The following is a 15,116-nucleotide window of genomic DNA, read 5'->3' on the forward strand; positions in this document are numbered from 1 at the left end:
TGGTTTGTCTATTTCTATGTTTGGCCTGATATGGTTCTCAATCAGAGGCAGGTGTTAGTCATTGTCTCTGATTGGGAACCATATTTAGGTAGCCTGTTTTGTGTTGGGTTTTGTGGGTGGTTGTCTCCTGTGTCAGTGTTTGTACCACACGGGACTGTTTCGGGTTTTCATGTTTCTTGTTTTGTAGTCTATTTCATGTATAGTTTCGTTATTAAAAAGAACCATGAATTATAACTACGCTGCGTCTTGGTCCGATCCCTGCTACACCTCTTCTTCAGAGGAAGAGGAAGAAGAGTACCGTTACAGAGTGCATGTGTGCCAAAGTGCAGGAGAATCAGAGCAGGTGGTCAGTCCAGTTCAAGTGTTCAGCAGTCTGATGGCTTGTAGATACAAACAGTCTCTGAGCCTGTTGGTATCAGACCTCATGCTCCGATACCATCTGCACAACTGTAAAGGAGTGAACAGAGCAATTCCCATACTAGGCCATGATGCAGCCGGTCAGGACACTCTTGATGGTGCAGTAGTAGTATTTGCAAAGGTCCCGGGGTGGCATGCCAAATTTCATCAGCCACCTTTGGAAGTAGAGATGTTATAGCACCTTCTTGACAAGAGTGGTGGTGTTGTTGGTCCATGTCAAGTACTCAGTGATGTGGTTGGCGAGGAACTTAAAATGACTGACTCTCTCTACTGCAGTTCCAGTAATGTGGATCAGGCATGTTCCCTCCTCTGCATTCTTATGTCAACAATCAACTCTGACGTTGAGGGAGAGGTTGTTGTCCTGGCACCACAATGCCAGTTCACTTAACTCCTCCCTATAGACTGATTATAGACTGATACGTCGTTGTTGGTTATCAGGCCTACAACTGTGGTGTCGTCGGCAAACTTGGTGATGGAGTTGGTGTTGTGCAAACCATGCAGACTTGGGTGAACAGGAATTACAGCAAAGGGATGAGGACCCCTAGGTGGCCCGTGTTACTGACAGTTGTGGCTCCTTTGCGTGATGTATTGTTGTCTCTACCTTCTTGGTCTTTGTGCTGTTGTCTGTGCCAAATAATGTTTGTCCCATGTTTTGTGCTTCTACCATGTTGTGTTGATACCATGCTGTGTTGTCATGTGTTGCTGCCTTGCTATTTTGTTGCCTTAGGTCTCTCTTTATGTAGTGTTGTGTTGCCTCTCTCGTCATGATGTGTGTTTAGTCCTAGATTTATATTTTATTATGTTTTTTTAATATTCCAGCCCCCGGCCCCGCAGGAGGTCTTTTGCCCATTGGTAGGCCATCATTGTAAATAAGAATTTGTACTTAACTGACTTGCCTATTAAATAAAGGTTAAATATAAATAAAAAAGAGTCAGTGTGGAGGAGGTGTTGTTGCCAATCCTCAAAGCATGTGGTCTGCCCATCAGGAAGTCCAGGATCCAGTTACAGAGGGTGGTGTCCAGAACCCGTGCTCTGAGCTTTGTGTCAAGCTTGGAGGGAACAATAGTGTTCAATGCTGAACTGTTGTCCATCATTCTCATATACAGTGCCTTCAGAAGGTATTCATACCCCTTGACTTATTCCACTGTGTTGTGTTACAGCCTGAATTCCAAATGTAAAGTTTCACCATTTACACATGACCAAGTGAAAATATGTTTCTGGACAATTTATCAAATGTATTGAAAATGAATACAGAAATATCTAATTTACATAAGTATTCACACCCCTTTGCTATGACACTCCAAATTGAGGTCAGGTGCATCCAATTTCCTTTGATATGAAACACTAAAGCATGCATGAGAGCACCAGCTGTTACGGACGACTGTGTGCAATACCTTTAAACAGACAGATTACCAGGATATGTACTCATAGCATGCGCGGAACAATTGGCAAGTCTCTTCACTGACATTTTCAACCTCTCCCTGACCGAGTCTGTAATACCTACAGACGACCATAGTCCCTGTGCCCAAGGAAGCGAAGGTAACCTGCCTAAATGACTACCGCCCCGTATCGGTAGCCATGAAGTTCTTTGAAAGGCTGGTCATGGCTCACATCAACACCATCATCCCGGAAACCCTGGACCCAATCCAGTTTGCATACTGCTTCAACAGATCCACAGATGATGCAATCTCAATCGCACTCCACACTTCCCTTTCCCACCTGGACAAAATGAACACCTATGGGAGAATGCTGTTCATAGACAACAGCTCAGTGTTCTACACCATAGTGCCCACAAAGCTCATCACTAAGCAAAGGACACTGGGACTAAACACCCCCCTCTGCAACTGGATCCTGGACTTCTTGATGGGCCACCCCAAGGTGGTAAGGGTAGGCAACAACACATCTGCCACGCTGATCCTCAACATGGGGGTGCGTGCTTAGTCCCCTCCCTTACTTCACCCACGACTGTGTGGCCAAGCTCGACTCCAACACCATCATTAAGTTTGCTGACGACACAACGGTGGACAACAACCTCTCCCTCTACATGAGAAAAACAAAGAATATGATCGTGGACTACAGGAAAAGGAGGGCCCCCATTCACATCGACGGGGCTGTAGTGGAGCAGGTCAAGAGTTTCAAGTTCCTTGGTGTCCACATCACCAACAAACTAGCATCATCATCCAAACACACCAATAACGTTGTGAAGAGTGCATGACAATGCCTTTTCCCTCTCAGGGGACTGAAAAGATTTGGCATGGGTCCCCAGATCCTCAAAAAGTTCTACAGCTGCACCATCAAGAACATCCTGACCGGTTTCATCACCGCCTGGTATGGCAACTGCTTGGCATTGAACTGTAAGTTGCTACAGAGGATAATCCATACAGCCCAGTACATTACTGGGGCCAAGCTTCCTGTCATCCAGTACCTATATACTAGGCAGTGTCAGAGGAAGGCACAAACAATTGTCAAAGACTCCAATCACCCAAGTCATAGACTGTTCACTCTGCTAGAGCACGGCAAGCGGTACCGGTGCACCAAGTCTAACAACTTAACAACTTTTACCCCCAAGCCATAAGACTGCCTAACAAGTAATCAAATGTCCACAAGGACCATTTACATTGATCCCCCCCCCCATTTGTTTTACAATGTTGCTACTCACTGTGTATTATCTATGCATAGTCAATTTACCACTACCTACATGTACAAATGACCTTGACTAACCTGTAACCCCGCACATTGACTCGGTACCGGTATCCCTTGTATATAGCCTCTATTGTTCTTTTATTGTGTTGCTTTTTTATTTTATTTATTTATCTCTATTTCTTGAACTGCATTTTTAGTTAAGGGCTTGTAAGTAAGCATTTCATGGTAATGTCACCTGTTGTATTCGGCACGTGGCAAAAACATTTGATTCGATCATACTTGAGCGGTCACAACAACTTGATTGGCAAATTCAATTGTTTCGACATGATTTAGAAAGAAACACACATGTCTATATAAGGTCCCACAGTTTACAGCGCATGTCATAGGAGAAACTATACAATGAAGTCGAAGGAACTGACCATAGATGTCCGAGATAGATTTGGGATGAGACATATATCTGGGTAAGGGTATAAACCTATTTATTGCGTATTGAAAGTTTCCAAGAGCACAGTGGTCTTCATCATTGGGAAATTGAAAAATATTAAACTACCCAGACTCTGCCTATAGCTGGCCGTCTGACCAAACTGAGCAACCGGGCAAGAAGGACCTTGGTAAGGGAGGTGGCCAAAAACCCAATGACCACTCTAACAGAACTACAGAGTTCCTTACCTGAGATGGGAGAACCTGCAAGAAGGACAACAGACTCTACAGCACTTTACCAATCTGAGCTTTATGGGAGTTTGCAAATAGGCAAGTGAAAGACTAAGGTCAAAGTGTCTGTGGTCTGATGAGAGATGTCTGGAGAAAATCAGGCACATCTCTTCTCCCGTCTAACATCATCCTTGCCGTGAAGCATGGTGGTGGCAGCATCATGCTATGGGGATGCTTTTCAGTGGCAGGATCTGTGAGACTGGTAAGGATATAGGAGCCAAATACAGGCAAGTCCTTGATAAGAAACTACTTCAGAGTGCAAACTACCTTAGACTGGGGGCGAAGATTAACGTTTCCACAGGACAATGACCCCAAATAGACAGCCAAAGTATTGCTGGAATGGCTTCAGAACAAGAATGTGAAAGTCCATGAGTGGCCCAGACAAAGTCCAGACTTGAATCCCATTGAAAATCTGTGGAAAGACTTGAAGATTGCCTTTCACAACCGCTCCCCATCTAACTTAACAGAGCTTGAGAAAATCTGCAAGGAAGGAATCCAGATGTGTCAGACTGATACAGATATACCCAAGATGAGTCAAAGCTGTAATCGTCGCCAAAGGTGCTTCTACAAAGTATTGACTCGGGTGTGAGTGGTTATGTAAATGAGATATTTCTGTATTTCATTTTCAATACATTTGCAAACATTTTTAAAAGCATGTTTTCACTTTGTCATTATGGGGTATTGTGTGTAAATTCAGGCTGTAACACAACAAAATGTTGAATAAGTCAAGGGGTATGCTTTTTTGTTTAACAAAACTTTTTTGTGGAAGGTACTACACCACGCACAGACCCCCTCGCACACTCAATGTTGTCGAGATACGTTGACTTTCCATGTAGGACTACTTGGCGGCAAAACTGTGAGGCCAGCTGTATAGCCTATTTCTGTCTATGATACTACTATCACGCCCTGGCCTTAGTTATCTTTTGTATGTTTATGGGGCTGTTTCTAGATAGTTTGTATGTCTATGGTTGCCTAGATTGGTTCTCAATTAGAGGCAGCTGTCTATCGTTGTCTCTGATTGGGAACCATATTTAGGCAGCCATATTCTGTGGGTAATTTGTGGGTGGTTGTTTCCTGTCTTTGTGTTCTCTGCACCAGATAGGACTGTTTCGGGTTTTGCCACGTTTGTTATTTTGTATTTGTGTAGTGTTCAAGTTATCGTCTTTTATTAAACATGTTGAACACAAACTACGCTGCATTTTGGTCCTCCTCTCCTTCGACGGAAGAAAAACGTTACAATTATTCACATCATTCCAATTCAATCAAGTCACAATTATTATCTGCTTTGGTATTGACATCAGTGACGACACTTTCCGAGTGATGAGAGACTCATGGGTAGGCCTACCAGCTGAAAATGATTATGCAATTTGGACCAAAGAAATCCAATGTTTATATAAAATGTTTGCCTTATCCCCTACATTTTAACAGTCTAAAAAGTATATTTAACAAAGGACAACATCACAAAATCCATTTGGCCTATGTCATTTCATTTAGTCTCATTACAATACTGAAAATGTTGAGTATTTCAAAAGAACAGAATACCATATTTTGAGTTGAATGTATCGGCTATTATACTAAATATCTATCCAAGGTACAACTTTAATGCAAGGACATCTTTTAAAATGATTTTGATGCTCACCTCATGTCTTTATAATATAAATAAGGACCCTGTTTTGAAATCAGTATTTGTCCTTCTTTCCCATTTGTTCCCATTTTCAATAAAAAAAATATGCATGAGACATTCACAAGACTAACATTGGAACGCTGAAAAGTGCTGCCCAACCCTGACTGGCGAGGACACTCAGTTGAGCCATTGAATAAAATGAATTACAAGGAAATAAAGCTTATTTTCTTTTGAACCTGTTCTATAGGCTTATTACATCTTTACTCTTTAGACTATCCTTTTCGTAACATATGAGACATCAAAACTTTCTAGAAATACTTTGTGCGCTATCACAACAGCTGTTCTCTTTACTGACTTATTTTCTGAATCAGCTGATGATAGTCAAAACAGGGTTCAAATTCAATGTCAATAATAATATAATAATAATCCTAATATTCTGATTAAAAATATCTGCTACCCTCAACATTCATTATTCTCAGAGGTGTAGAGCAAGCAATGGAAGCTGAATGTACCTTCTCTGTGCATGGAAAAAATATCCTTGCGCATGAAGACTACACATACAGACAGGAACTACAGACCGTAAAATAAGTCCTTCCCGAAGTGCACCGAATATGATTGCCGAGGTTACATAACACCTCACCGTCAGTGAGGGTTATCTTCAAGTTATCTGGAGAAAACAACCATAACCTGGACAATGCTCCGATTCGGATCCGAACGCTGAAGAATGGCCAGAAGAAGAGAAGCCTGGAGACCCAGGAAGAAACTGACCAAGTTGTGGACCATGGTACACATGGCTTGCCTGCATGTAATTGGGGAGTCATGTATGAATATGAAGAAGTTGATGCAGAGGCACCAACAAAAGAACAAAGCGGCACCCCCTGTACCTAAATCCCTCTCTGAACTCATCATCCCTGACTGCTATAAGGGCTACGAAGAAGATATGTTCCTCCAGCGTGACAGTGGACCCAGGCCAGACAGAGTTCTCGTCACCCTGGTTCAGAAGTACACCACAACTGAACGGCTGGAGTCTTACCTGAAGAGCGTTGCCTACACCACCTTCAAGTTGCAGTTATGAACACTCCAAAATCCATCTGATAAAAATGAGCACGTAGCTTACTTGGACACTTCTTTGTGACACTTATCCATTTCAACCCTTTCAACATGTGTTCTTGAACATTGTTTTTATGCAGCTGCCTTGTCATTTTTGGCCTTTTTTTTTAAAATGCTAAGGTTTTATAGTGAATGGTTGGTGTTAATTAATGGTGTTGTTACGGTTTTCTTCCGTCGAAGGAGAGTCGGACCAAAATGCAGCGTGGTAATTTTGATACATGTTTAATAATGATGAAACACGAACAATACAAAAACAACAAACGGAATGTGAAAACCTACACAGCCTATCTGGTGACAACTAACACAGAGACAGGAACAATCACCCACGAAACACTCAAAGAATATGGCTGCCTAAATATGGTTCCCAATCAGAGACAACGATAATCACCTGCCTCTGATTAAGAACGCCTCAGGCAACCATAGACTTTCCTAGACAACCCTACTCAGCCACAATCCCGATACCTACTAAAACCCCAATACAAAAACACACCACAAAATAAACCCATGTCACACCCTGGCCTCACCAAATAAATAAAGAAAACACAAAATACGAAGACCAAGGCGTGACAGGTGTAAACATGTTTATTTGAAATGAATGTTTTAGGCCTACTTATTTTTGCTCCATATTTTCTTGTATTTTGCTAATCTTTTTTGTAAAAAAAAGACATGTTTTACAGTGGTTGGTGTTAATGGATGGTGTAAAACTAGATAAAACAAAAAAAATATAGGCCGTTTTCAGCCTTCATCCCTGATGAACACATTTTAAATCGGCCTAGGCTACACAAATCTGACCATATGAACAACATTTATTTTAGGCCATAACTGAATATACAATATTCTGCCCATATGATCAAATGTTTATAACATATTTATATCTAAACATGATTTAATGAAACTCCGTAAACATACACATTTAATAACAAACTTATGAAGACAATAACACAACAGTTAACAAACACAACATTGTTTCACATTATTTAATAACAGTCTCAAACACAATCACACAATAGGCTACAGCTTTGCAGCCTCTCCAGCGCTTCACGACTTCCCTGGGAAACTCAATGCAGACGAAAGAGTAGCAAAGTTTGTTCTGCTGCAGTGTTTCGCAGTAAAATATTGTGGGTGTGCTTCGAGGGGTATGAATACTTTCTGAAGGCAATGTAGATGTTCCTTGTCTCCGTGAATAGCGATGGAAATGGCATGTTCTGTGGATCTGTTGGATCGGTAGGCAAATTGGAGTGGGTCGAGTGTGCCTGGCATGCTGGCCTTGATGTGGGCCAAATCAACAGTGAAATGCTTACTTACGGGTAGGCTTTGGCGGTCTACCATATATACTGTTTACCAGGGTATTTGGAAATAGTCAGGGGATGGTTTTTCAGTGTCAAAACATGAAAGTATTAATATGTAGGCTATGTGCTCTGTTTTTAATTGATGTAGTTCTGTCCAGCTGTTCTTGTCTATTAATGTTCTGTATTATGTCATGTTTCATGTTAGCTGCTGAGCAGCTGCCGCTTTTGCAACAGCTGATGGCGATCCTAATAAAATACCAAATACCAAAATATTTCTTTGAAGTTTTTTCAAGAAATGTGAATATGTATTTGTGGCAACTTTTTAACTAAATACCTGCAGTCAACTTGAGCATCATTTCACCTGTTCATAATTGATCCTTATGAAGCGTACTCGCAGTCCCGAGTCACGTGGTGTTTGTTTACAAGCACACAATGACGAGAGACTAGAGCCTTGTGAGTCACTCACTATGCAGCCAGGTGATCTAGTTACAGGGATGAGGTTTTGATGTTGGTGTGCTGTGCCTTTTCTTTCTACCCACATAGTGTTGTGTGTGGTTTCATCTGTCCACAGAACTGTGGAACATCCAGGTGCGCTTTTACAAACTTCAGACGTGCAGCAATGGGTTTCTTTGGACAGCAGTGGCTTCTTCCGTGGTGACCTCCCATGACACCATTCTTGTTTCGTGGTTTACATATCGTAGAATCGTCAGAGATCTGAGCATGTTCCAGAGATTTCTGCAGGTCTTTAGCTGACACTATAGGATTCTTAACCTCATTGAGCATTCTGCGCTGTGCTCTTGCAGTCATCTTTGCAGGACGACCACTCCTAGGGAGAGTAGCAGCATGCTAAACTTTATCCATTTATAGACAAATTGTCTTACCTTGGACTGATGAACATCAAGGCTTTTAGAGATACTTTTGTAACCCTTTCCAGCTTTATGCAAGTCAACAATTCTTAATTGCTTGTTACTTTTATCTCTTATTCTTATCAATATTTTTTTTTAACTGCATTGTTGGTTAGGGGCTCGTAAGTAAGCATTTCACTGTAAGGTCAACACCTGTTGTATTAGGCGCATGTGAGAGGCTCATGTGACTAATACGATTTTATTTGATCAAGCGTCACAAATAGAAACAAGTTCTATTTTAGCGCCTGACAATGCAGACACTTGTTGATGCGTGCGAGCAGTGTGGATGCAATGATTTAATAAAAGGTATGTGTACATTTATTTTGCAATGCTCACGAACGCGACATGAGCGGTGTGGTCAGCATGTAAACTGCTTGGAGTAACCCTGGATTGTAAACTGTCATAGTCAAAGCATGATGATACAACAGTAGTTAAGATCGGGAGAAGTCTGTCTATAATAAAGCACTGCTCTTCCTTTTTAACTGGTGACTGGTGCTTACTGTCTGAGTTTTTGCTATTAAGCAGGAATCAGGACGATAGACTTATGTTTGGCCTTTACTACGTTTTTGCTTACGAAGTGAAGGTGATCTAGAGTTTTGTTGCCTCTAGTTGCACAGGTGACATGCTGGTAAAAATTGGTTTAAAACGGATTTCAGTTTTCCTGCATAAAATTCACTTGCTAGAAGAAATCCTGCCTCTGAATTTGCATTTTCTTGTTTGCTTATGGCCCTGTACAGCTCGTTGAGTGTGGTCTTAGTGCCAGAATTGGTTTGTGGTGGTAAGTAGACAGCTATGAAAAATATGGTAAATAGTATGGGTGCAGCTTATCAAGAGGTATTCTATGGTGAGCAAGATCTTGAGACTTCCTTAATATTAGAGATCGCGCCTCAACTGTTAACAAAGAGACACACCCCTCCCCATCTCACCTTACCCGAGAATAATGTCTGATCTTGACTATGCATAGAAAAATTTGCCAGTTGTATGTCCATGCCCTCGTCCAGCCACGCCAACCTCATCTGTCCAGCGCCTCACTATTCCCTGTGTTGGTGGTACAGGACGGCAGACAGTGTTCAGGGTCAGGCAGAGTTGTTAGGTAGGCGTGCTCAGGGGCAGGACAGGCAAGGGTCAAAACCAGGAGGGTGAGGAAAAAGAGATATTGGGAAAAGCAGGAGCTGAGACACAAAAATACTGGTTGACTTGACAAACAAGATGAACTGGCAACAGAGAACACCAGTATAAATACACAGGGGGAAATGGGTGACACCTGGAGGAGGGTGGAGACAATCACAAAGACAGGTGAAACAGATCAGGGGGTGACACTTCTTAATGCATTTGAGCCAATCAGTTCTGTTGTGACAAGGTGGAGGTGGTATACAGAAGATTGCTCTATTTGGTAAAAGACCAAGTCCATATTATGAAAAGAACAGCTCAAATAAGCAAAGAGAAACAACAGTCCATCATTACTTTAAGACATGAAGGTCAGTCAATACGAAACATTTCAAGAAATGTACGTTTCTTCAAGTCCAGTCGAATAAACCATCATGCGCTATGATGAACCTGGCAATTATGAGGACTGCCACAGGAAAGGAAGTCCCAGAGTTACCTCTGCTGCAAAATATATGTTCATTAGAGTAAACTGCAACTCAGATTGCAGCCCAAATAAATGCTTAACAGAGTTAAAGTAACAGAGACATCTCAACATCAACTGTTCAGAAGAGACTGCGTGAATCAGGCCTTCATGGTCGAATTGCTGCAAAGAAACCACTACTAAAGAGCACCAATAATAAGAAGAGACTTGCTTGTGCCAAGAAACACGCGCAATAGACGAGCAATAGACAGTGGAAATCTGTCCTTTGGTCTGATGAGTCCTAATTTGAGATTTTTGGTTCTAACCTCTGTGTTTTCGTGAGAAATAGAGTAAGTTAACAGATGATCTCCGCATGTGTGGTTCTCACCGTGAAGCTTGGAGGAGGAGGTGTGATGGTGTGGGGATGCTTTCCTGGTGACACTGTCTGTGATTTATTTAGAATTCAAGGCACACATGCTCCCGGAGCATGCATATATGCTACTCACGCAGGCACTCACACACACACACACGCACGCACGCACGCACACACGCACGCACGCACGCACACACACACGCACGCACGCACACACACACACACACACACACACACACACACACACACACACACACACACACACACACACACACACACACACACACACACACACACACACACACACACAGATGATGATTGGTATGTGCCATCGTGCACCTATGATGCTGGTGCTATGGTGCTGGGGATGCCAGCCTGTAGTGGTCCCGTATTTAAAAAATGTAATGTTAGGTAGTTCCTCACCCTGGAGTCCCCTCAGTCTATGGAGGAACGATCTAACTTCAAGTTATAAAATACTGAACTTGGCCTTTAAGCATCACCATATTATTTTGAAATTGTGTTTCAAATATTGCATTTTTGGACAGCTCCTGTCTCCAATGCTCACGGCTCAAATCCCTGTTCCGTCAGAACATGGAACATCTTTCAATCGACGGGTTGATCAGAGCTTATGCCTTAATGACCTCATCCTCAGTGGATTAGTGTGGCCTGGAGCCTGGTGCATGAGATGTGTAAGGGCCCACCAATGAGGATGGGCCCATCGTCTTACTCCATAGATGTTACGAGGTAGTAAAAGAGGCGTAAACCATTCTCACCACTGAGTGTGTTGTTGACGAAACAGAGGAGAGACACAGAGGCCCGGCTGGCTTAGCTATCCTAGCTAGCCTGGAGCCTCAAGAAACATTTAACACTGCAGGAGCTGTGATTATGTTGCTTTTCCGGGACAATGTCGACCGCCCGGATTTTCAATGTAGCGTGTGTGAGTGTGTGAGTGAGAGAGAGATTTCAGAATCTGACTGTCTCTCTGTTGATTGTTTGTTGTTGGCAGGATTTATGAGCGAGTGATAGACCCACCTCAGATGGATCTGACCCTGGGCAGTGGAGTGTGGCTGGGTCAGCATAGCCACAAGCACGGCCTCTTCAAGGTAAAACAAACATACTTTCACCACTATATACACGATCACTGTAACCATCTAACCTCAACCATGCATGGCTTCTCAAAGGTAACAGTCTTGACTATCTTGTCATTCTATGGACTGCAGTACAATGCTTTCTCTCCGAAAATACGATTTTTCTAACCTTACCCTGAATTAAGAATAAGTAGCGCATTTACATTTAGCATTTTAGAATCTGAGAGTAAATAGAGCCGAATATATTGATAGAAATCACTTTGTCCGTGAGAGATTTACATGGTTATTAAAACTTCACGCCAGGGTAAGCCTACACGAAACATAGCCCTTATTTTAAGTGTTTCTAAAATCCCATATGGGGAAAAAATTAATGGTGGAAAAATTATTGGAACCATTTCCCTCTTTGACCGCTAGGTTTTATGGGTATTATAATACCTCAACTGTGGGGCTCTATTTATCACCATCAATAACAACACTATGCTATGGTAATACTCTATATAATGCAACGTCAACATAGCCTTATTATTGAGAGGGGTAGGGAGAAAGAGGAAAGGGGTATGGTGACAGAGAGAGAAAAATAGGTAGGGGTAGAGAGGTGGAGAAAGAGCAGTCGATGGCCCGCTGAGCAGTCAATGGCCTCATTTCTATTTTTATTTAATCTCATGTATCGATTAACAATACAGCGTAGAGCCTGAATAGATCCCATGCCTCCCAGGCCACCCACAGTCTGCCAGTGCCTGCGTCCATTTTGGACACAGCTGGTGTCATCTTCTATTCTCCACAGCATCTGCAGTACCCATTCCTTGTAGTATGCTCTCTCTACCCATATAATGATTACTGGGCCCAATCAAAGCATAAAGAACCCCCCTTCTCTTTCTCTGAGGATGAAAAACTCATTATTTAAAGGAGTCTCTCTCGCAGTCTGCCTGAAACCAAGTTTGAAGCAGTGGCTGTCTAGCTCCAGTCTAAGGTGCAGCAGCGTTTAAGTTTAAGAGTTGATAGGAAAAAAAGAGCAGAGACAGATGGCCTAGAAACCTAGAAACGTTCAAGGTGTGACTGTGGATGAGGGAGGAGGGGATTTGTTTTGCTGTGTTCAGAGATTGATTTGGGGCAGGAAATGTGCTGGAAATTCATACCTATATATTTATTACAACCACTTATTCACAGCTCATGCTATGGCTTTTTTTTTGAAAGCATTAAGGCCATATTAACCATTCATAATCCATTACACACAGCTGTTTCTCAAATGAAATAAGTTGGCTTTACATTAAAAAAAGTAAATAACAGGCCTCCCGAGTGGAACAGCGGTCTAAGGCACTGCATCGCAGTGCAAGCTACGTTACTACAGATGCTGGTTCGATACCTGACTGTGATGCAGCCGGCCGCGACCAGGAGACCCATGAGGTGACGCACAATTGGCCCAGCGTTGTCCAGTTCAGGGGAGGGTTTGGCCGGACGGGATGTCCTTATCCCATCGCGCTGTAGCGACCGACCTCTGTGGTGGGCTGGGCGCATGCATGCTGACACGGTTGCTAGGTGTACAGTGTTTCCTCCCACAAATTGGTGCTGCTGGTTTCCGGGTTAACTGTGCATTGTGTCATGAAGCAGTGCAGCTTGGCGGGGTTGTGTTTCAGAGGACGCATGGCTCTCGACCTTCACCTCTTCCGAGTCCGTACGGGAGTTGCAGCGACAGGACAAGACTTTAACTACCGATTGGATATGAATAAAAGGGGGTAAAAAAGTTTGAACAACGACGTCTATATTTTGTACAGTGTACACTTGTCAGCATTTACAGCGTAGAGAGTGTTACAATAATGTTCCCTTGGAGTAGCATGCAATAGTTCTCTATAAGATAAGCTACTGTATCTAAACCATGGCCATAGGGCAGTTTGGGCAAATGGCAGATGGGTTGATCTTTAGCCCATTGGGACTGTCTAAATTGTGGTTTGAGCACAGAATTATCATTATTTGACTAATAATGGGGGCCTCAAGAAATAAAGAAATGGACGTTGTGTTAAGAAGTGCCCAGACCGATGTCTGGTCCCATTCTGTCCCTGCTTTAAATACTTGTAAAAAAAAAAATCCAAATCTGTATCTGGGAGAGGAAGTGAGGCTGTTATTATTGGTGTTGTTGTTGTGTAAGATGGGGCTGTAGCCTCAGGTAGCCTGGGGAGCTGTGACGCTTCTTCAGTTGTTCTTCTGCCCCCTCATGTAGTTTTTTTTCCTCTGCCATTCTCTCCTTTCTCTCTGGTCCCTCAGGATGTCGAGGAATCAGTCCCAGGGCCATGAGCTTTGTGGTGAGCTTAGAGGGCACTTTAGTATTGAAGACCGAACTGTAGTCAATGAACAGCATCCACACATGTGCATTCTTTTTGTTCAGGTGGGTGAGGGCACTGTGTAGTACAACAGTGAGCTGGTCTGCACATGCTCTGAGGGTGCGACTAGGGATGACGTCTGGGCCGGCAGCCTTGCGATGGTTAACATGCTTGAATGACTTGCATACATCCTCCGTGGAGACCGTAAGCAGGTTGCCCTCGTTGTCCTCAGGTGCTCTCCTCGACAGCTCAGAAAGGTTATGCTCGAAGCGTGAGAAAAAGGTGTTTAACTCGTCAGGTTGCTGTCCGTGATGTGACTGGTATTCTTTATGTAATCCATGATTGTTAGAAGCCCCTGCCACGTACACCTCGTTTCCGATCCCCTGAATTGCTCGCCCACTATGTCCCTATACTTGTGTGTCACCATCTTGATCAATCTGCGTCGGTTGTATTTGTACTGTTTAATCATATAAGTGTCCCCGGTCACCTTGCCTTGTTTATAAGCAGCAACTCTCTCCTTCACTTTCCCGACAAGGCTGCCATTAATCCATGGTTGTTGATTCGGGTAAGTTTCGGTATCAGATCATCTATGCATTTCTTTTATTTAACCAGTGACTGAGTTGGTGTATTCATTCATGTTATTACCAGACGCGCCCCTAAACTAATTATAGTCCGCGTGATCGAAACAGTCTTGGAGCATGGAGTATGGTTGGTCAGACCTGCATTACAGACAGATTTGCCGAAACAAGGAAGAGAGATGGCCTCATTCCCTTATACCCCCAGTGGTCAAGAGTGGAATATCCACAATTTGGGCACTCATATTTGCACGAACACACACGCACACAGAAACACGCACGCATGCACACAGACACACACACACACATACATCCTCCCCTTTCCCCTCCCTCCTTCGCTACAGGCAGTATTACTTGCTGATCAATAGAGGCAATGTATGGTCAGGACTCCCATAAACTCCCAAGAGACAAGCAGCCACATCACTGGCCAAACACTTTCACTTCCATTACACACTCTTCACTGATGTCAGCTGATTATGCACTGTGGCATGTGTATTTG

At 43.0% G+C, this 15,116-nt stretch overlaps 1 protein-coding gene across 1 annotated transcript in view; it reads left to right on the plus strand.

Moving 5' to 3' along the window:
- LOC118393628 (protein kinase C-binding protein NELL1-like) overlaps positions 1–15,116 on the plus strand; it is a 398,605-nt gene that overhangs the window by 98,448 nt on the left and 285,041 nt on the right. The window contains exon 5 of the mRNA XM_052461927.1: positions 11,646–11,742. Within this exon, the coding sequence (XP_052317887.1) occupies positions 11,646–11,742 (97 nt within the window). The remainder of the gene's footprint in view (positions 1–11,645; positions 11,743–15,116) is intronic.

This window comes from Oncorhynchus keta, chromosome 14 (genome assembly GCF_023373465.1).
Source record: "Oncorhynchus keta strain PuntledgeMale-10-30-2019 chromosome 14, Oket_V2, whole genome shotgun sequence".
Lineage (NCBI taxonomy): Eukaryota > Metazoa > Chordata > Actinopteri > Salmoniformes > Salmonidae > Oncorhynchus > Oncorhynchus keta.